Source organism: Humulus lupulus, chromosome 1, assembly GCF_963169125.1.
Source record: "Humulus lupulus chromosome 1, drHumLupu1.1, whole genome shotgun sequence".
NCBI classification, from domain to species: Eukaryota; Viridiplantae; Streptophyta; class Magnoliopsida; order Rosales; family Cannabaceae; genus Humulus; species Humulus lupulus.
In genome coordinates this window covers 219303881-219327617 of record NC_084793.1, presented here as the reverse complement: position 1 = coordinate 219327617, position 23737 = coordinate 219303881, and the positions used below count along the sequence as shown (strand labels likewise).

Here is a 23737-nt window from a genome sequence, read left to right as displayed (position 1 = left end):
TCTAATTATGATGATATTAATTACTTGTGTAATTTTGGGATAACTTTGAGGAATTTGGAATTGCGACTGCTCTCAGTAAATTTGACTGACTGAACTGCCTACATGCCCTCTTTATGAAGGTTCAAGTCACTTGTAGTTCTAAACAATTATTTTTTAAAATGAGTGGAAGAATTCCGGTAAATGACAATTCATAGGAATTCATGGTATTTTTAGAAATTTATGAAATTCCGGTAGATGACCATTTCATGGAATTATTTAATGCTTTAGAAGTTAGGAACAATTCTGAGGTGAATGACCTTTTATGGAATTTTGAGAATCGTGTTTGATATTTGAGAATTTTGGGAATTTGTGGTTCATGTGACTGCACTTGGTTTTAGCGACTAAGTTGCCTACGTATCTTTTAGAGGAATCAAGTCAAACGTAATTCAAATATTTTTGTGACTTTGTATTCTTTGGAGACTTTGAGTTTGTTTTGGAGAGAAACTCATTTTTATAATATTTAAATTTATATTAATATAATTATTAAATATATAGTATTGTATTAAATATTATTATAATAATTATATTTTATAATATTTAAATTTATATTCTTATAAATAATAAATATTTGTGTTTAATAACTTTTAAAGGTATATTTCATTGTAATATTATGTTAAAGTTAACAAACAAAACTATTAAAATCAAGAATTTCTGTTATCTACACACTTTTTATATAGAGATATTTCATGTTGTTCTCTCTTTTTCCTTATCTTATTATATATATATATATTTATATACCTAGTAAAAGAGTTTTATTTATATTTTATAATATTATTATTTTTAATTTTTTAATATATTTTTATTTTAGCACATTATTACATATACATTATATATAATATGACATATTATAAGTTGTTTATATTTTTTATAATATTAATAATTAGAGTAAAAAAATAAATAGATATTAGAAAATATATAGATAAATAGTTTGAGAAATATTTGAAATGAATAAAAAATATAATATTTCAATGATATAAAGAAAATATAGAGAAGCTGATATATGATGTAATGTAAAAATTAGAGGTAAAATAAATAAAGTGATATTTTAGTGATGTATTTTAAATGATAGAGTAGAGCATCGGCTGTGAGTGCTCTTATTTAATTTACATTAATACCGTTTTTGTCAACATTTTGTTTTTTTTTTACAGCTTTATTTATTTTCTCTCTTCTCTTTAACTTCAAAAATCTTTTTTGGCCACACCGCTAGTCGATTGGAATAAATAGTGGTACCATCGCAACCTACACTTTAAGGTGATCATTTTGATATGTAGGAAGCACATATTTTTTTGCCGTCGTCGGAGAAGATGACTATAATAAAAAATAACATTTTATTTTTTATATTTTGTTAACAAAAAAATAACTAAATTTTAAACTTAAACAAAATTTAATATATCAAAATTTGTATTCTTATTTTACATTCAAAATGTACCATATGGTATTCTAAACAACTTTAAAGCTATTTTAGAAACATTTCAAGTAATTTTTTTAAAATAAATTCTTTAGGATATTATTTTGTAACTTTGAAATAGAACATAAGAATACTATTTTTGATAACTCACTAAGTTTATTGGTTGTTTTATATTTGTGGCATACTAAAAAATTTATTCATATATCAAAAGGTAACCAATTGATATCTTAAATGATTTTAAAGCAACGAAAATGTAGCTTTTAAAAGTAACTATGCAGTATACTAAATAGTATTATTTTCTAAGAAGCTATTCATGATAACTTGGAATCATAGGGGTAACTTTTTATACAATATGATAACTAATTAGTTTCTAAAATAGGTTTGAAGGTAATGTAAAAGTCTATTAACAGTTTTCATTTAAAATACTAAATTAATTTTATTAATAAAGTACATGGTAACTTATTATACTATATGACAACTCATTAGTTTCTGAAATAAGTTTTAAGGTTACCAAAATGTATCTTAAATAATAAGATACCATAATATAACCTAAAAATAACTAATTGATATATTAAGATGTCTACAACTAAGTTTTAGAATAAACCAAAAGGTACTGAAATATCATGATCTAAAAATAAAACTTTTAATAAAAAAAGTGACCAATTGGTATCTTATCGGTATCGTAAGCAACAAAAATATAACTTTTTACAATCTAGAAAAACAAAAAATTTCAGAAAGCGGGATTTCCCATTTTTTTTTCAAAATCTGGTATGCTATGCTGACGTGACACTGATATTTGTATAAATAATTTAGTTGAAGATATTTTTGTAAATATTATGGATTCTAGGTATATAAATATAAATTTCCCTTAATTAAACTCTATACTAGCAATTTACGTCATTCTCAATTTATTGCCAACTATAATGACATATCCACGTATGGACAAGCCATTAGTTTTAATTGGGTAACTCCACGAACTAACCCTATTCATCCCTATATTTATAACTCTAACCCTTAGTTAAAGTTTTTCATATTTTTAACTCTTTAAGACAAAATTACCCCTTTTGTTAAACAACCCAAATAAAACTCTTTCAGTTTCTTCCCCTTCCCCCTTCCCGTCCATTGAAAACCCTCCCTCCAAAACCCAGATTTATTCCCGTTGAAGCTGCGGTGGTACTCCGGCCAGCACCCACCTCGTCCCTCCTCCCACTTGCGTCATCATCTCCACAGCCACCAGCCCCTTTTACACTCTTGGTCCTGAACCCACGAACCCATCCCCTCCGCTTGGTCCCGACGCCGAACCCACCCACATTTCAGCCATATCGTCGAGCCCACATCGCCGGAGCCCAAGGTTTACAACACCTAAGACCCCACACTCCCCTTGCAAGCCCGATACCCTAGCCCAAGGTATTGTTGTTGGGATCCCTTGTTGTTATTATGACTCCTTTGTTTATTTTGAATTTGTACTTTGGTTAAATTTCTAACTACTTGAGGCATGTTTTAATTGGGAAATAAGGAGTGAATTTAGTGTGAATTTGGTGTGAAGTGAAGTTATTGTGAACCATATGTAATTTCAGTGTGAACAATGTGTGAAATTGGTGTGAACCATGTGTGATTGTGGTTTGAATTTAGTGTGAACCATGTGTGAAGTGAAGTTGTTGTGAACCATATGTAATTTCAGTGTGAACAATGTGTGAAATTGGTGTGAACCATGTGATTGTGGTGTGAACCATGTATGAAGTGAAGTTGGTGTGAACCATGTGTGATTTTAGTGTGAATAGTGTGTGAATTTGGTGTGAATAGTGTGTGAACGATGTGCGAACCATGTTCCGAAATTATGGTGAACAATGTGAGAATGATGTGTGAACCATGTGTGAATTTGGTGTGAATGGTGTGTGAACCATGTTCTGAACTTATGGTGAATAATGTGTGAATTATAAAAGGAAACTACACTAACTAACCCTATTAAAAGTGATTCTTGAACCTTTTCTTGATTATAATAAGCCATTATTAGACTTATTTCCTTGTAGTGAGGCAAGAGTATGATGAGAAACTTGTACATACTGTCAATATCAAATTGTACTGTCTTATTTTGAAGTGTTGAAATAATTTCTAAGTGATGTGTATTATGGTATGGCCTCGGCTGAAATCATGAATATATATATATACATATATTTCTTTAATATAACCAAGAAAAGGTTGACTAGAATGAGGAATGGGACTGTATTTTGGGAACTTTTGAGGAAATAATATTCTGGTTGTTGTGGGGTATGCACTATGATTAGGCTTGTTTAGTTATAATAACTGTTATTTAAGGATGTCTCTCACATTAGTTACCATATGTACTAAGTGGTCAAGAGTAAGACATAGCTTATGGCAATGCTGGCCAGAGTTGCATTTGGTTCTGCAATTGCAGCCAAGGTGGTTTAAAATTAAGGTGACAACTAGAATTTGCAGTTGGTACACGTGGGGCTGCAGAATTGGTTTGGCAATCATTTTCTGATGTGTTTTAATCATTACACCTCTGATGCAAATGATTGGCTGAGTTATGGAAAACTTGTACGGTAGATGGCTGGTGAAAAAGGTAGAGAATAGAGAAAAAGAGAGAAGAGAAGCTCTGTAACTCTTTGAGAATAGCGAATTGAGATGGCAAGACTAGCAAAATGAACTTAGGAGACCTTTATGCTTTGAACTCCCCTGTGTTTTCTTTACTTGTCATTGCTGCAGTGTTTGGTATTTTGGTTTTGGTGTGATTTGGTTGCTGTAGAGTTTCTAAACTAGTGTACATAAAATGTACCTCAATAGTAAATTTTTATATGACCCCACAAATGTATTACCGAACATATATATTTTTACTCTTGTTGTAAAAGTTGTTTAAATGTGGAATGGATAAATCTTTGTCACTTTTATCTTATTAAGTTATGTGTGAATTGGGTGTGAATTAAGTGTGAATCAGGATTGAAATATGTGTGAATCGGGATTGAACTATGTGTGAACTGTGTGAATTATGTGAGGTTGGTGTGAATTTGGGTGAGCTATGCGTGAACCATGTGTAAATAATGTGTGAACCGTATGTGAAGAAAGTGTGAATATATCTGAGTTATGTATTAAGCGCTTATTTAATTTACCTTTTCAGATGTCACTCCTCATGCTTCCTACTGAAAGGCATTATCCAGCAAAGGCTGCGTATAGGGGAGGGAGCATTATGAGTACAATAATAGCGAAGTTCACGACATTTGACTTGTTGGAATGAGCGAAACAGTCACCATTCAAGCAATTCTTCTTAGCTCCGCCTCTATAATATTCTGGAGTTATTATTCACCAGTTACTGCTTAGGAGAGTTGTTGGTAGAGGAAAGAACGAATACTGCTTGAATTTTAATATTTGTGGTCAGAATACAAGGTTTGGAATTAGTGAATTTGGTTTGATCACTGGATTGAATTGTGGAATTTCTCCGGATCAGGCAAAGCATAAAGAAATGACCAAGAGTAAAAGACTTCTCCAGACATACTTGAACAATAAAGAATGTTTGTCTTCTGAAGAGTTGGAAGATGGATTCAAAAGGTGCCATGTGAAAGAAGACGTATGGAAATTAGGTTTATGTTTTTTGGTAGACTCTCTTTTATTACCTAGTGAACCAAAGAAGAAATGCTTTATTGATGTCCTTTCCATGGTGGAAAATGAAGATAACTTCTTCAACTATCCTTGGGGGAGATTATCGTACGAGAAGACATTATTTGGCTTGGCAAAAGATATGGAAAAGCTAAGGAATAAATACTTGAAGAATGTTGAGCAAAAGAGAAAAAGACCAGCACCTCAGTACACAATTTATGGTTATGCCATTGCTCTGCAATATTGGGCCTATGAAATTTTCACAAAGTTCTCTGCATTTGCTGATCAACAACCCCTGGCCTTTCCAAGAATGCTTAGTTGGTCAGCGCATAAAATGCTGAAAGAGAAAGATATTGAAGGTGTATTTAAGAAAAAAAGTGTAAGTCGTTAAGATTTTATTTGAGTTTGTGATTTATAAGTAATGTTTATACCTTATTAATTTATTATTTTGTTGCAGAATCTTGTGAAGGCCACGCTCAATCCAAGACCCGAAGAGAAAGAATTTCATGACTCTATTATTCAAGGACCAGATGAACTACTCATGGGACGTGTTATTAGCTTTGTAGATGATGATGTGGAATTGGAGTTTGAAAGGGAAGAACGTGAGGAATCTCCCACAAAGCCCGATGTAGCAGATGGGCATCGTCACGAGCAAGACAAGAAAGAGATACCAACTCCAATTAACACCCACCATGAAAAGTTGTTAGCTGATATTGACACTTTGAAAAGTAACCAACAAAGAATGGAGGAGAAGTTGGATTATCTAATTGAATTAGTGCTCTCGCAACGTAAAGATAGTGATTCTGAGGATTCATTATCAGATGAGCATCTTGCTTCACCACACCGTACATTTATTATGGAGCACGTTGTTGGAGAAGATAGCCCTAGCTGTAAGGTGGTATCTCCTGGAGATATGGCTGGGGTGGAATTCAAGAGAAGGAGGGTTCCAACGAAAATAATTTTTGGTTCCGAGTTTATTGATCCAACTAAGAAGAAAAAGAAAGCAAAGACAATTGTAACTGATCCTTGTGAAATTAATCCCCTACAACCATATGACAAAAAGCAAATGAGACGTTTTAAGAAATGGGTAATTGGTTTAAAAAAGAATGATAAGCCTATTTCTCTCTTGGCTGGTTCGTGCACTGCGAAATGGTTTATTCAGCTACTTACACCACGTACATGGCTGGAAGGACTGGTAAGACTACTGAAATAATTTTTTTTTAAAAATATATATAATTTGAATGTATATATACTTATAATATTTGGCATGCAGCACATTGATGCAGCTTTAGGATTGATGAAAGAACGAGTGTACACTTACAAGAAGACTTACTCCGAAAGATTCACCATCGTGGATTCTATGTTCCAACAGTTCTTCGAACCACATTGGGAACAATTCAACAAGAAGAAAATAAAATCAAGCTACATTTGGCCACAAGAAGTGCTTGATTACTTGGTAGGTGATGATAACAATTTCAAAAGGAGTTGGAAAGACATTGACGAAGTGTTTACCCCAATTAATTTTTCTGGGACACATTGGGTGTTGTTAGAGATATCATTGACAAGCTGTCTTATAAAAGCTTATGACTCTGATATCACTGTGGTCTCCAACAAGGAGTTTGAGAATAAAATGAGTAGATGGGGAAAAATGCTACCATTTCTAATTCAATCCAGTGGGCTGTTAAGCCATAGGAAAGATGTCTAACTACAAGCACAGAAAGTGCGTTTTGAGTTCACAAGACTTGGCACAGAAAAAGTGCCACATACCAAAACTAGGTATAACTCTGTTAACCATATTTATATTAAAAGACTTTGGTCTTCCAATAATCAATATGGTCTTCCAATAATTAAAAAACTTTATTTCCTTTGCAGTGGCGATTGTGGGGTATATGTCATCAAACATCTGGAGTACTTGCTAGCCAAAAAACCGCTATCCAAAGTAAATGACGACAACATGGATTTCTTTAGAAAAAAGACTTGTGTAGATTTGTTTTACCATAACTTACAACCATAGTTGTCTTTTATTTAAATATATGTATCTTACTTTTGAATGTATGAAGAAACTATGTCAACTTCATCTCATTAAATGGTATTGAATGACTTCGTTTATTTCATCTTAATAGTGGAATGGATAAATCTTTGTCACTTTTATCTTATTAAGTTATGTGTGAATTGGGTGTGAATTAAGTGTGAATCAGGATTGAAATATGTGTGAATCGGGATTGAACTATGTGTGAACTAGGTGTGAACCAGATGTGAATTATGTGTGAACCGCGTGTGAAATATGTGTGAATAATGTGTGAACTATGTGTGAATTAGGTGTGAATTATGTGTGAATATGAATTAGGTGTGTCCGAAACAACAAACTTTAACACAAAAAGTCGTATTACTGAACCAATCTAAAAATTCAAATTCCGCAATTGAAGAGTACAAAGTAAAATAATAAAAGTACAAACTAAGCATGTCTAGACGGCGGGGGACAAACAGTGGTGCACGTCACTCGATTGTGGCCCAGAACACCACATCTACTACATCTATGTTGTTTGCTATTCTTCTCACCCTTTGATAAACGTCGTTTCTTCTTTGGACGACCAGCCTTCTGCTTCACTAAAGGATGAGCTATCATCATAGTTCCTATGTCATTTGGTATCACCCAAGATTCTTCATTACCCAGCGTATATACAGATCCACCATAGGATGACAACCACACTTCAACTGTGTAGAATCTGGAGCATAAACTATATGGACTAATGCCACGATCTCGAGCACCAGCTAGAGCGTGTTCACAAGGAAGACCTGTCAAATCAAATCTTCTACAACTACATGTTTTCCTCCTCAGGTCGACATCTCCATCAAAATCACCATCCAATACTGTTATTTCATACTGACTAGACGGAAAAGAGAGCGAGGTAGTGGACTTGTCTGCTAACTTTCGCAAATCAGCTTCCACTTCTGTGGCAAGAGGACTTGTAGCCGCTGATGCTGCAGTTCGATGGTCGAAAAACCATTTTTATAAAGTGTGCCTCATAAATTCCATGAGACAAGTAATTGGCCACTCACGTGCCTCAGCAATGACATTGTTCCAGCTTTCGGCAATACCTGTAGTCATTAAATTATATCGATGACCAGGAAAGAAAGAACGAGCCCACTTTTCAAAACCCACTTGATTCTCTAAGTATTGAGCAATTACAAGATCTTTGAATTTAATCTTCTCAAAATGGCGTAAAAACTCTCGCTTTCTATAAGCTTTCGCTGCAAGGAAGAATTCTTCATGGCAATGGTCAGTTTTGAACTTCGCACGGATATTCATGCTAACATGATGTATACAAGCACCGTGGTGTGCCTCAGGAAAATTTTTAGTCAAGGCACTTGCTATACTAGTATGTCTATCAGACACGAATACTAGATTCTCCACTTCACCAATCGCTTCCTTCAACCTCAGTAGAAAATACAACCATGAGTCATTATTCTCTGAGTCAACTACTGAAAATGCAATTGGATATATTTGCTTGTTAGCATCTTGTCCCATGGCACATAACAAAGTACCTCCACACCGAGTAGTCAAGAAGGTTCCATCTACACATATAATTGGGCGAATATATGTTTTAAACCCCATTATAGAAATACCTAAGGCCATGAAGCAATATTTGAACCTACCTTCATTGTCCATCTGCAAATGAGTAACAGTTCCAGGATTTTTTTGCTCCATCATGTATAGAAATGAGGGAAGTTTCTGAAATGATGATTCTGGTGTACCTCTTATGTAAGCCAATGCATGCTCTCGACACCTCCAAGCTTTAGCATAGCTCATATGAACTCCATATGATAAACTCATATCTTTACAATTGACCTTGGCTTGTAATTAACATCATCACCCTCAAATTTTCTCCTTATGACATGTCCAATAAGCCATGGGGATGCCTGACGGTGATCTTTATGTCGAACATCCAATGAGCATGTGTGTTCACCGAAAAATTTACGAACCTCGAACATATTGGAATTAACCAATTTTGTAGCCCTCAACCTCCATTTGCATTTATCATCAACACATACTGTACACCATATATTTTTCGCAGACTTCTTTACTTTAAACTCAAAGTTTTTCTTTAATGCATAAAGATGGAGTTTCATCTTCAACTCTTGCTTGTTCTCAAATATTTGACCCTCTTTTATTTCCCACGAATTGATACTCGAAGAAGATGTCAGTAATTGAGTTGTTGAGGCTGAAGTAGAGCCTTTTTCCCCTTGATTCAACAAAAGTGGAGTACTCCATAGATTATCTTCGCCAACCTGTCTTACTTTACGACCTCTATTATTTGAGGAATCATGGCTCTTCAATACTTCATTGGAGGTTGACTGTTGTAAATTATGCTTCACAAGTACATCATTGCAGGTAGACCTATCAATATTTTCATTATCATTTGAACTTAATGCATCATTATTATCATCATCACAACTGTCTTCATTGCCATCTGCATCACTATTATCACCATCACAACTATCTTCATTGCCATCTGCATCATTATTATCATCATCACAACTGTTTTCATTGCCATCAATGCAAAAATCATCATTCACTTTGGTTTCAACTAGAGGAATAGTATACAACTCACGTGTTTTAGTAACCAAAGGATCATTACTTCTCTTCTCTATAGTAGACACACATAGGGGTGTCCGATGATTGATAGATGTTCCTATCTCATCAAGAAAAAAAGCAACATCATCATCATTACTAATTAAAGATGGAGGGATACCTTTACTTCCAAAATGATAGATTACATTTAAGTCAAGATCAATACGAGACTTGTCAGCTCCGATTAAAGTATACAATTGATCAACAAGACTATTGTAAGTGATAGTCTTTGGCACCTTCATACCCTTGCTTTGTTTAGCACTAAATGACCAACCTTCGTTCAAAACTTGTTCCCACGATCCATTATATAACACCACAATATTTATATGTGTTTGACATGTATAACATATGACAAAAGGTTCGAAACCCAAAGGTTATTAGGTAAAACTAGCCAAAAGAAACAAGAAATAAATGTGTGAAGCAAGCATGTGTGAAGCAAGCATGTGTGAAGCATGTGTGAACCAAGTGTGAAACGTGTGTGAACAGTGTGTGAACCCAGTGTGAATTATGTGTGAACCAAGTGTGAATCATATGTGAACCAAATGTGAATCATGTGTTAAGTACTCGTGAACCAAGTCTGAACCAAGTATGAATCATGTGTGAACAAAGTGTGAATAATGTGTGAACAAAGTGTGAACGCAGTGACCTAAATTGCGGAAATGTGAACCAAGTGTGAATAATGTGTGAACAAAGTGTGAACACAGTTACTTAAATCGCGAAAATCATTCGAAAATTCTTCATCTCAACATAAAATTATCTCTTTTCACAGATTTTTTAGTGTATAGTAGTTCCAAAATTCTATTTAAACTATTACACAAGACACCCATAACCTATAAATAAAAAAATACTTACTCATTATCAAATCAAATGTTCAATCTTCTTCAAGTTTGGGAGATGATTTTTATTTAATCTTCTTCAACTTGGGTGAGAAGAAAAGAGATGTGGGAGATAACGTCACTTTCTAAATCTTGGTGCGAAAAAATGGTGATGACCTTTGAGATTTGATGATTTGAGAGAGAATATGTGTTTGTTATATTTTGTGAGAGTAGATCATTTCCATGGCTGCTAGGTACATGCAAGACAAATAAAAGAGAGAACAACTTAATATCTATTGAAGGGTATTGATGTCTTTTTAAGTGCCTATAAGGTCATTAATGTGAGAAACATTAATGAGGGGTTATGGTTATAAATATATGGTGAAAAAGGGTTAATTCATGGAGTTACCCTTTTAATTTTTTTAAATAATTATTATTTACAAATTTTATTACCATCTATTATTCGTCCACATATAACAATAATCAGAGTGGATCTATATGAATTTATTATGAAATATAGTCATAATCGCATAGACATGCACTATAACTCCATTGTTTTTATTGTGGTGAGTTAATTTTCTAGTTCAACAATAAAAAGAAAAACCATATGATCAAAATGTCATGTCTCGTACAAGTCTATATTTTTTTCCCTTTTTTTTATAACTAAGATGTGAAACACGAAGATTTAAGTTGTAATCCCAGTAAAAGTAGTAGAAATTTTAGTTATTACCTTTAATTTATCAAGGTATTTCTTTTTTTTTCAACCTAAAAATGCTGCATATAAAATCATCTTTAGAATTTTTTTAATCAAGTTAGAATTTCACGAAGGTTCTTACTTTTTCAAACTACATATAACATTAACTTAGACCACCTTCAATGCAAGATGTAAAAATGATGCTAAATATAGGACAAAAAGTTGATAAATGACATATTTAGCATACCTTTTACAATTGTACTATAATGCACATAGATATAAAATTGATTAAAAAATGTTTATATTTAATGCCAATAATAAATAAAATAGAAAACATAACAAGTAATGATAGAAAAGTAAATAAAAAAGTAAAGATTTAATGCTAATAATAAATAAGATACTAAAAATAATATGTAATGGCAAAAAAATAAAAAATTTATTGTTAACCCAAATTTGGATAATACTATATTCCGATCCAAATTTGGATCAACTTTTAACATTTGTTAAATTTGGCACAATTTTTAGCATACCATTGGAGAAGCATTTATTTGAAGTGTGCTATATTTTAGCAATGCGTCATAAATTTACATCTCCATTGAAGATGCTCTAATAATATTTTATAAGTGAAGGAAAAATATGAGAAAAGATTACATAACTTATGTAAATTATCATTATGATAAGAGGTAGAAGATGAAGATCTCAAGGCTTAAAGAAAGTTCAAAACCTTTGTCTTAAAAACTATTTCCTCCCCCGTAAGAGCACTTTGGAAATACTCTCTAGAAATGCTTCGAAGGATTTATCAGGTCTTTTCTCATACTCAGCATAGTGTCTTAAAGATGAGCATGTCATCACAAATGTTATAATCTATGTAGTGTGTTTTTTCACATACAGTAAGTGAGCAAAATAGTCTCTATTTATAGAGTTTACATCCACCATTTGATTTTCTGATAACACCAAACCCCATTGGGAGTTAGAAACATGAACACAACTACTACAAAATATTATAACTAATGAAAATCAGATCCAAGATGTGTAACTCCTTTTACACATCAATTGATATATATTTGTGAGAGTTACAAAACTTATGATCATTATTTCTTAAAAATTGTAACTTCACTCTATATGTTACAAAACTTATTATGATCATCCTTTCTCAAATTGTAACTCCATAATATATGTTACATTTGACAAATAACATTTGTCACATAGTTCATTTAATCAAAATATTATATTATTTATAAAACAATATAACATTCCCCCACTTGATTAAATGACACACTTCTTTTGTGACAAATAGTTTGTAACATATATTTAATCAATCAATCAAATATTATATTATAATATTATAGAATAATATAATATTCCACTACTTGATTAAATAATTTAATTCTCTATAGAAACCAATGCATTAGTGCATAATTATCACAAAGTTTGTTGAAATTTTGGTTGCCGAAACATTGAACCACTATTCCTTGATAACAAACCGGTGATAATACACACTTTTGCTATGTTCACTTGAGAACTTCATGACTCGCTTTTGCACCGTTAATGGCCATGTGCACAAATTCATTTATGGACTTTTCTTGAGAATGAACTCCCAATTCTCATGAGAGGCAGCACCACCCCTAAGTCCATATAGGTGAAACTTTTATAGTTTCTTGTTATTCTTAAGATACTTGTCATCTCAAGACTAAGCTCCATTAAAAAACTTTTCGGTTTTAACCCTCCAATTAGTAATACTTCATACTTATATCTTAGATGAGAAATTTTTTAATACTATACACATTCACTTAGTTAACTTGTTGTAACCTATTGAACTTAACACAAGTTTGAGTAAATAGTATTAAAATAGGTTACTATCAATTGTGAATCTCTTTTGGGAGTTTTAGTCTCATCCCTCGAAATGTACTAAATGTATTGTAAAAGATTTAGTTATTTGTCAAGTTTTTACTTAACTTCTCAAAATTTTGATTCCATTTTGGATCATTTCTTTTTCTAATGTATGCATACTTAATGAGTCATCACTATTTTCTTATTTTAGCTATAGTTTGAATAAATAGTTACACCTCTTATTCATCAAAATAGTGAGTTAGATCCCTAGTCAACACCCCCACTATTTTAACACTTTAACACTCAAGATAAACACATTTTCATGAATATTGATTCTAGAAATCTATTTGTTTCTATAACTTCCTTTATGTTTTAGTTTGATTCATTCTTGTATCAAATATGTCACAAACTAACCTTAGACATCAAGCATGTCTACATCACCCATATTATATACATAAAGTTTAAAATAATTTAGAATGTGAAATTCCAAATCACATTACTTGTATGTATACATTTTGATAAGATGACCAAATTAATCATTCATTTCTCAAAATAAATTGACTAATTTTGGAGCATCACCCCCACATTTCTCATAGAAGACAAAATATCACTTTAAAATAGAAATATCTTAATTTCTATTGGATTCTTCATATTATCCTTCAAGATAATGCTAAACTTATAATCCAAAGGATTATCACGAGTCCTTAAAATTCTGTGATGCTTTAGATTTTCACCAAGGTAGGTCAAAATAAACAAAACCTCAATGTTTAATTTATTTTAACTCATTTACTTGCAAAAACAAGAAATGCTAAAATGAAGGTAACATTCACTTGACTTGCTTTTTTTTTTTTATATATATTTCACAAAATGAAATATATATAAACACAAATAAATTGTGAAAATTTCTCAAGAAAATAATCACAAACATCGAATAATATGATAACACTTTTAATCAATTATTCATATTTTATTAATAACATAATGTTAACATTTCACACAATACACACTCTCTTGATATTTAAATTAAAATACCAAGATTAATAACATCTCTTCATTTATTATGATTTTTATGTTATTCTCAAAATAACTTACAATCATGATAACAATTAAGTCACTAATTTTACTCTAGTTGTCCAAATAATCTCAAAATTACTTATACAACTTTTGTGCATTTTCTAAGAGTCTATTTGAGATTCTTTTGAAAACACCACTTTGACATCAATTGATTTTCTCATTGAAATCAATTTAAAGATGTTGATTTTAAACACTTAAATCAAAGAAAATAAACTCTCGTTGATTTATTTAAATGTTTTGATTTCTCATAATTTTAAATCTGGTTTTACAATTAAAAATGTCTCCTCATTGAGATTAAATTAATCTTGTCACTATTTTATTATCTTTAACCAAAAATGAACAAAATTCTCATTTATTCATTCACTATTTTTTATTTTAAGAATCAAAATTGATTCTCCAATTTTGTAATGTCTCCTCATTGAGACAATGAATATTTAAGAATTATTATTAAATAATTCTCAATTTTTTTTACCACGCTTTAGACTTCATGTCTATTGATTAATATGATATTGCATCTCATAAATTTTTGATCCATTTTTCTTGCAGTAGCAAGACACACTTATCAAGAGATGTAAGCCATTTAGATTAATCTTTTCTTATCTCATAATTGAGATGCTCAACACTTAAATGAGAAAATTTAAATCCCCAAATAATTCTCTTGATTCTTATAATTTTATATGTAAACATAAATCTCAAATATCATACACATATAATTTCACATTTTCCACATATTAACATATTCTATTAATTCACAAAATCAATATATATATATATATATGTCATATAAAGCTCATAAAATTATCATGCTAATTGTAAAATCCTTTATTGGCTAACTTTAATTTAGACAAAAATATTTTAAAGTTATTGAGGAAAATCAGTAGCATATCCTTATGGATTCATGATTTATTATCAAATTGATTCTGCTGATTTTTTAGTGTGAAAATAACTTTTAAGTGTGAATATTTTTTTACCTTATTTATCACAAATAAACATTATTTGGTAAAAATATGTAATTCAATTATCTTAAGATTATTTTAAGGGATTATGTTCATTCTGGAATAAAGAATGTGTCGAAAATGAACATGGTCAAAAGAAATGATCATGTTCGTTCTGCCAGATAAAACTGATGGCATTGCTGGCTCATCGGTAGACTTTTTTGTCAACACATAGTTCATCTGGCTGACTGATTTCCTAAATCAAAGGAATTTGCAAATTGATTACAAAGATCTCAGAAAATACTGGCCTTGAACGATTTCTTTGCCTATAAATATCTTGCCAAGGCCTTTGGAATTTTCAGCTCTTCCATTTTGAATATTTGTAAACATTATGTTACTTTGAAGAGTGTTTTTATTTGTAGAGATTAAGTTTGTTCATCTTAATCTTTGTGAGAGTGCTGAGTGTACTTGTGGATATCTATCTAGTCCCTTGTAATCAGGTAGTGTCTGTTGTGAACGTGTTCATAAGGATCTTCGGGAGATGTAACTATCTAAGTCTCACTTTAGGAGGAAGTGAGCACTCGCTATTCTTTGAAGGGATTTCAAGATAACCAACGTTTTATCGAAACCAAATTCGTAGAGAAGAGTACAACAAGATTACGGAAATAGTTTAAGAAGGAGTCTTACATTGTTTAAGTCAATGTTTTTGCACACATTATTTCTTTAATAATTGGTTTATTTTCTGGATGTGGCCCCGTGGATGTAGGTTATCTGAAAGGATTTCTGAACCACGTAAAAATTCCTGTGTGTTGAATTTTTTACCTGTTTTTCTGTTTCCGTTTAAACAGTTGCATAAGTAGTGTTAACAAAATGGAAATCTGTCTAAACAAATTAATCATTATTCCACATTTAATTAAGTTGTTTATTTTAAATCACTTGGTAATGTTAAAATACAGAATTTCAATTGGTATCAGAGCAGGTCACTAAACTCTTAGTGAGATCTTGTATTTTTCCGTTTGTTTTGTGCCCTGTGAAATGTCTTTCTTTGTAGAAGGTGGATCTACAACTCACCCTCTCTTACTGAATGATTCTAACTATCCTTATTGGAAGGTTAGGATGAGAACCTTTATTAAATCTCAAAAAGAAAAGGCGTGGAGATCAATTTTAACCGGTTGGACACCTTCATCTGAATCAAATGATGTAACAAAGGTAAAATCTGAACTTAATTGGACCGATGCTGAAGATAAATTGTCTAGTTATAACAATAAAGCCTTGCATGCTATCTTTAATGGAGTTGGTGAAGGATACATAAAATTAATATCCTCTTGTGAATCTGCCAAAGAAGCTTGGGAAATCCTTCAAACTCAATTTGAAGGCTGATGTCAAGCATTCTAGGCTTGTTATGTTAACTACAAGATTTGAAAATCTTAGAATGACAGAAACTGAGTCTCTCACTGATTTCTATGAAAGACTATCTCACATTGCTAATGAATATTTTGCTTTGGGTGAAAAATTGGAAAATAATGTGTTAGTTCGAAAAATTGTTAGAGTGCTTCCTGACAGGTTTCAAACAAAGCTCACAGCAATTGAGGAGGCAAAAGATCTTGACACAATGAAAGTAGAGGGGTTGATGGGTTCACTACGAACATTTGAACTCAATCAGCAAATTCATCAAAAGGAAAAACCAAGTGCTCCCAAAGAAAATCAGTTGCTCTCAAATCATCAAAGAAGAAAGATACAGATGAAAATAATGATGAAGATGAAATGGCTTTGTTGACCAAATTTTTTCAAAAATACATGAAAAAGATTGGTAACAAAAAATCCACGTTCAAATCTTCCAAAGGTAATCATTTCTCTAAACCTTTTGACAATAGCAATAAAAGAGGTGTGCAATGCAGGGGATGTGAAGGATTTGGTCATATTCAATCTGAATGTGCCAATACACTGAAGAAAAATAAAAAGGTAATGGCAGCTACTTGTACTAATCAGGACTCTGAAAGTAGCGATGAAGAAGATAACTCAAACCTTGCCTTAACCTCTGTTGTTTCTAGATTAACTATAAATTCGCAGGTTAATAAAAGGCTTGTTTGTTTGAACAACATAGTTCAAGAAGAAAACTCTGAATGTGAATCCAGTGAGTCTGATCTGGATGCGAACTCTTTGAAAGAATCGTACAAAGATATGTATGATCAATGGTTAAAGGTTTGTTATGATAATCACTTAATGGCAAGCAATAACAAATCCTTACAGAAAAAAATGATGAACTTGAAAACATTGTGAAGAATCTTGAGGATAAAGTTATTGCCAAAGATTGTGAAAATAAGAGATTATCAAATGAAATTAATCACATGGTTAAAGGTGTTAAAATGCTTAATCCAAATTCTAGGATCTTGGATGATGTTATTGGTGCAGGACAAAAAGTTGGTAATTTTTCTGGATTACGATATGATGGTTTTAAATCGAAAGGCAAAACCATTTTTGTGAAATCTGGCATTCATTCTAGCTCAACCACTAACGTCTTTGTAGATACATCTAACAAAAGTGATGCTACAAAGGTACAATCTGTTTCCACATCTGTTAAACAGACCAAGTTTCCCAAAAGAAATAAAATATATCGGTTCATTCCAATTTATCATTTTTGTGGAGTGGAAGGGCACATCCGACCCAAATGTTTTACTATAATGAATTTTTTCAAAAACAATTATTTCAATCATTATAGTAAAACAAAATAGGTTATGAAAAAACCATAAAAAAGTGTTTGGATTGTAAAAACAAGAACAAATTGTCTTGCTGCTTTTACTTGTCATAAATCTCGTGCCTCTAAATCTTGGTATTTTGATAGTGGATGTTCTAGACATATGACATGTGATGCAAATATACTCACAAATTTCAAATCTTTGAAATGTGGTGTTGTAACTTTTGGTGATGGTATGTCAGGTAATATTGTTGGAAAAGGAACCCTAAGTCTTGATGGATTACCAAAATTGAGAAATGTTTTGCTTGTTGAAGGCCTTAAGGCTAATTTAATTAGCGTAAGTCAAATTTGTGATCAATGCTTCAAAGTAAATTTTTCTCATGATGATTGCAATGTTATTGATCAAAATAGTATAAGTGAATTGAAAGGATATAGATCTATTGATAATTGTTATACACTTTCACCAACTCTCACATGTCATTCGGCTATAGGTAATACCACTGACTTATGGCATGAAAAACTGGGTCATATAAATTTCAAAAGTTTGAAAAAGATTGCAAGTGCAGGGTTAGTTCATGGGTTACCCAAATTGGGTAAACAATCTACAGGTAAATGTGAACCATGTCAGTTGGGGAAACAATTAAAAAACTCCCACACAAGTGTTACAAGAATTAATACTTCAAAAGTTCTTGAACTTTTGCAAATGGATCTCATGGGTCCCATTCAAGTTGAAAGTATTAATGGAAAAAGGTACAGATTTGAGTGTGTTGACGATTTTCCTCGTTTTACTTGGGTTGACTTTTTAAGGGAAAAATCAGACACTTTTGATGCCTTTAAAAATCTTTGCATAAAATTAAGAGTTGAAAATGATTGCAATATAGGTAAGATTGTGAGAATCAGAAGTGATCATGGTAAGGAATTTGAGAATACTGCTTATGATGATATTTGTAAATCTCTAAGTATTTCTCATGAGTTCTCAGCTCCCAAAACTCCTGAACAAAATGGGGTTGTTGAGAGAAAAAATAGAACCTTGCAAGAAATGGCTAGAGTAATGCTGAACAGTAAGAAACTCTCCAAAAGATCATGGGCAGAGGCAATATTCACTGCTTGCTACACAATCAATCGAGCTTTTCTTCGCCCAAGTACCTCCAAAACTCCTTACGAAATTTGGAAAGGTAAGCCCAATGTAAGTTACTTTTATGTTTTTGGGTGTATATGCTATATTCTTAGAGATCGTGAGAATGTCGGAAGATTTGATTCAAAAAGTGATGTAGGAGTATTTCTTGGATATTCTATGAATAGTAGAACTTATCATGTTTATAACATGAGAACTCAAACTGTTATGGAATCATCCAATGTTGTTGTTGATGATTTAAAAGATTTTTCTTAATATTCAAATGAAGAAGAAATTGATAGGTTCATTGCAAAAATTTCTCAGACAGAATCTCCTACTGTGACAATAGGTGATGTTGTGCCTTCTTATACAGAAAAAGTTGCAATAGAAGCTGAATCTGTTCCAACATCATCTGAACGACCAACAAAGGAAGGGCCATAAATCATCACAGATTCAATACAGAGAGAACCTTCTGCCATAATTAAAAAGAATCATCCTTTAGATCTCATTCTTGGTGATATTGAAGAAAGTATGGTGACAAGAAAAAGGTATGTGAATTTGGTTCAATTCGTTTGCTTTACATCTAGCTTTGAACCAAAAAATGTGAAAGAAGCTTTGAGTGATGAGTCATGGATAAAAGCAATGCAAGAGGAATTAGAACAATTCACAAGAAATGAGGTATGGACTCTTGTTCCTAGACCAAATCATACCAATGTTATTGGTACAAAATGGATCTTCAAAAATAAAACTGATTAATTTGGTACAATACTAAGAAATAAAGCTAGGCTAGTTGCCCAGGGGTATACTCAAATTGAAGGAGTTGACTTCGATGAAACTTTTGCCCCTGTCGCAAGACTTGGGTCAATAAGATTGCTATTGGCTGTTGCTTGTATTGTTGGTTTTAAATTATTCCAAATGGATGTTATATCTGCCTTTTTAAATGGAATTTTGAATGAAGAAGCATTTGTTGAACAACCAAAAGGTTTTGAAGATCCACATTATCCTGATCATGTTTTTCAACTTAAAAAGGCTCTCTACGGTTTAAAACAAGCCCCTAGAGCTTGGTATGAAAGATTGACTCAATTTCTTGTTTTGAATGGTTATAAAAAAGGAGGATTCGATAAAACTCTTTTCATAAAAATGTTGATTTTGATATTGTTATTGCACAAATCTATGTTGATGATATTGTTTTTGGCTCTACTTCTAACACCTTAGTGATTGAGTTTGTTAAACAAATGACAGATGGGTTCGAAATGAGCATGGTAGGTGAGTTAAACTATTTTCTAGGGCTGCAAGTCAAATAGTCAGAAGATGGAACCTTCATCTCTCAAAGTAAGTATGCAAAAAATATGATCAAGAAATTTGGGATGGAGTCTGCTAAACATGCCAAAACACCAATGGGAACCACGATCAAAATGACCAAGGATGAAAATGGTGTAAAAGTAGATCCAACATTGTACAGAAGCATGATTGGAAGTCTTCTGTATCTCACAGCTAGTCGTCCTGACATTGGCTACAGTGTTGGGGTATGTGCTAGGTATCAAGGGGATCCTATGGAATCTCATGTGATAGCTATAAAGCAAATCATTCGCTATGTGAATGGTACTCAGGAGTCAGGAATTTGGTAGTCAAAGGAAACAAACTCTAACCTTGTTTGTTTTAGTAATTCTGATTGGGCAGGCAATGCAGATGACAGAAAAAGTACAAGTGGTGGATGTTTCTATCTGGGAAACAATCTGGTTTCTTGGCATAGCAAGAAACAAAATTCAATCTCCTTGTCAACTGCTGAGGCTGAGTACATAGCTGCAGGAAGCTGTTTTATACTCAATTATTATGGATGAAACAAATGATGACAGATTATGGATTTGATCTTAAAATCTTGACTATTTTTTGTGATAACACTAGTGCAATTAATATCTCAAAAATCTTGTTCAACACTCTCGCACTAAACACATTGACATTCGTCATCACTTTATCAGGGAATTTGTTGAAAATAAAACTTTGATCTTAGAATATATTGAGACAGACAAACAAATTGCAGATATTTTTACAAAAGCCCTTGATATAGTCAGGTTTAATTCCCTCAAGAAATCCTTGGGGGTGTGTCCTAATTAATTCACGTTTGTATTGTGCCATATCCCTGTGCTAGAACAAGTTGCATAATTTCTTCTTGTCCTTGTCCACCGAAAAAGTCTCAATCATTTTGTCAAAATATATTTTTACTTCAGGTTAGAATTTATAGTTAATATATATCATGCGTAATTTTTGAAAAAAAATAAAATCAAAATAAATAGTCCCTTCAATTGATATTCTTCCGAATCAATATGTGTTTAGTGTATGAGCATTTGATCCTTGAAAAGTACTTTCAGGCTCCATCTTAGAATAGAGCTACCTACACTGTTGTGTAATTGCTATCTTTGAGTAAGTTGGAACTATGTAACAAAAATTATGTAGAAGATACTCTACCACTGATAAAGGCTGCCTTCAGTGTAGTGTGAAATCGTCTAATTTGGGTACTCTTTGATAAAAAGGCTAAAAATTGCCACATAGGGCAATGTCCCTAAAAAATGCTAAAATTTCCATACAAGGCAATGATCTCTGCTTTCACAATCACACACAAATGCTTAAGATATACTGTTGGAAAAATTTGTAAGACTCATACACACTCATTGATTTGGATGAAATATTTTTTGTGAAAGGAGTAAATATTTTGTGATATTGTTTAAATAAAAGCATGATTTATATTAAATATATTTTCTAACCTTATAGTAAAAATTTGTTATGAATTAATAATTGTTTCTCTCTCCTCAGACAAGGGCACGAAGACTTTGGGCACAAATCAAAATGAGATATTTTTGGTACATTTGGTTATATATATATAAAAAATATATATATTAATACATTTAAAGGAGAATCGAATTTGTGTGTGTCAAAAAGGGCATGTTGTATCAATTTTGTTTTGTCTTTATCACATATTTTTTTAAGATCAAAAGTTTCCTATTATGGCTTGTTTCCCAATTTTGTTTTGTGTTCTAATGTTGGCAGTTATTTTTTTTTTGGATATTATCGTGTACTTTACAAAAGTGTATATTTCATTTAATTCTCAAAAAGGGAATAAAGATCAAATCCCTATCTCTCTCATTCTTTATATTCGGACATCCTAGGCCCCATTCTCACAACCGTCTCCATCCTTCTTCTTCTTCGGTTTCTCTTTTCCTTGTGGTGGTTTTCTCTCTTTGTCTTGCAACCATGGTGAAAACTAGAGGAAGTGGCTCTCGGTCTCTCAAGGATTTGAAGGCTGGCTCGTTGACTGCATCTCCATCCCTGACCAAGAAAAAGGCTTGAAAGAGCACATTGTCTCAACCCAGCCTCATTGCCGCAACCACCACCACGAGCAAAGTCATGGTTATTCTTGACCTCAAAGCCCCCAAAGCTCCATCTGACCTCCTTCAACGGTGGCTCCACTCGCCATTGTTCATGGGTCTTCCAAAAAGGCCCGAGCATCCCTCTCTGATGATGTCTCTGATCAAGAAGGTGATTCAGCCAAAACCCATTCCGATTCCTCTACATCTCCTGATGTTCTTACACCCAAGAAGAAAAACAAAGGGTGGTTCCAGGTTTCCCCTTCTCAAAAAACCCTTAGGTCCAAAGGTTCTAATCCTTCGGATTCCACTCCAAAGGCATCTTCTCCCATGGGTTCCAAGTTTCGGACAAAGGTGAAGAAGATTCCTCCTCCTTGTTCCTCCTCTGAATCTGACCCATCTGAAGCTTTTGTACCCTCTGATGTTGATCCTCTTGAAGATGATGCCTCAATTGATGATGATGTTGCATCTGAAGCTGAATCCGACCCATTAGAGGACCCTCTTGTTTCTCCAAAGGGCAAGAAATTTGTGAAAATTCCTGAGATCCGCACAAAGTCTCCAGTGGTTCCTAAAGCCACATCAGGTTCATCTTTTAAATCTCACTCTTTGAATTTCTGTTTCAATGACAATGAGAAAAATATGAAGATTATGTGCATCGAGATGTTATTTGTGAGAAATTTTTTTCTTTCTCTGCCCATAGAGTGTTTGGGGTCATTAAGAATATTGAGGATAGAGAGTGGTTAGGTTCTCTAACTGGGTTTGATGGATTTTTTCCTCGGGTTGTTCAAGAATTCTATGCTAATCTTAATGATGATTTGTTTGATAGCAAGTCTTTTATGTTTGGTCAAGTTTATGGTCAAGGCCATTGGTATTTGTTTAGTGCTGCTGAAATTGCCAAGGTTCTCAATATACCTTCTGCTGTTATCAATGATGCTGTGGAGTTCAGCAAAGATAAGGTTTTATCTGAGTTGGTGGGATAGAATATGGTTTGGGAACAACACTTGGTTCTCAAAGTGACTGATCTTACTCATTACTATGCCGTGCTTCACAAATTTTCCATCAACAAATGTATACCCACCACTCATACCTCCACCATTACCTTTGACACGACCTTCTTTCTATTCAAAGTCGGGACTGGTCTTCAAGTTGATCTTGCTACCCTCATTTTTTATCAGATCACTGCCTTAGGAAAAGCCAAAAAGAAAGGCCAATATTTGGTGTTTCCTCATTTGATCTATAAGTTGCTTGATTCTCAAAAGCCTCTCCGGTTGGAATATGAAATCGTGACACCTCCCACTACTGGTGTAGATTACAAACTCAAGAAGGAATCCTCATCTTCCAAGACGACTAAAGGGATTGCTCTCAAAGCCGGCGATGCTGATTCTGTCATTACTGAACTCGCTGGTGTCAAGACCACTCTGAAACTATTCAGACAGAAGTTCACAGTCTCAAGACTTGTCTCTCGACCATAGAGCAACTTCAGCACACCATGATGTCCCAATTTGCTGCGGGTCCTTCCAAATGAG

The 23737-nt window shown here is 32.8% G+C and overlaps 1 protein-coding gene across 1 annotated transcript; it reads right to left on the bottom strand.

The window, feature by feature from the left end:
• Window positions 1–7514: 7514 nt before the first annotated feature.
• On the bottom strand, window positions 7515–8894 carry LOC133829612 (uncharacterized). The gene is made up of 3 exons (XM_062259343.1): window positions 8717–8894; window positions 8120–8635; window positions 7515–8041 (listed from the first exon to the last, which is right to left on the bottom strand). The coding sequence occupies exons 1-3, from the start codon at window positions 8892–8894 to the stop codon at window positions 7515–7517; spliced, it is 1221 nt and encodes a 406-aa protein (XP_062115327.1).
• Between the last annotated feature and the right edge of the window lie 14843 nt (window positions 8895–23737).

What these genes read in the sequence shown, in the direction of transcription:
- LOC133829612 (XM_062259343.1), bottom strand. Translation starts at nt 8,894, where the DNA reads ATGAGTTTATCATATGGAGTTCATATGAGCTATGCTAAAGCTTGGAGG. An exon ending in TTTGCAGATGGACAATGAAG is followed by an intron (nt 8,636 to 8,716) that starts GTAGGTTCAAAT and finishes TTATATGTGTAG; the next exon opens with ATGGAACCTTCTTGACTACT. An exon ending in CAATGTCATTGCTGAGGCAC is followed by an intron (nt 8,042 to 8,119) that starts GTGAGTGGCCAA and finishes ATCGAACTGCAG; the next exon opens with CATCAGCGGCTACAAGTCCT.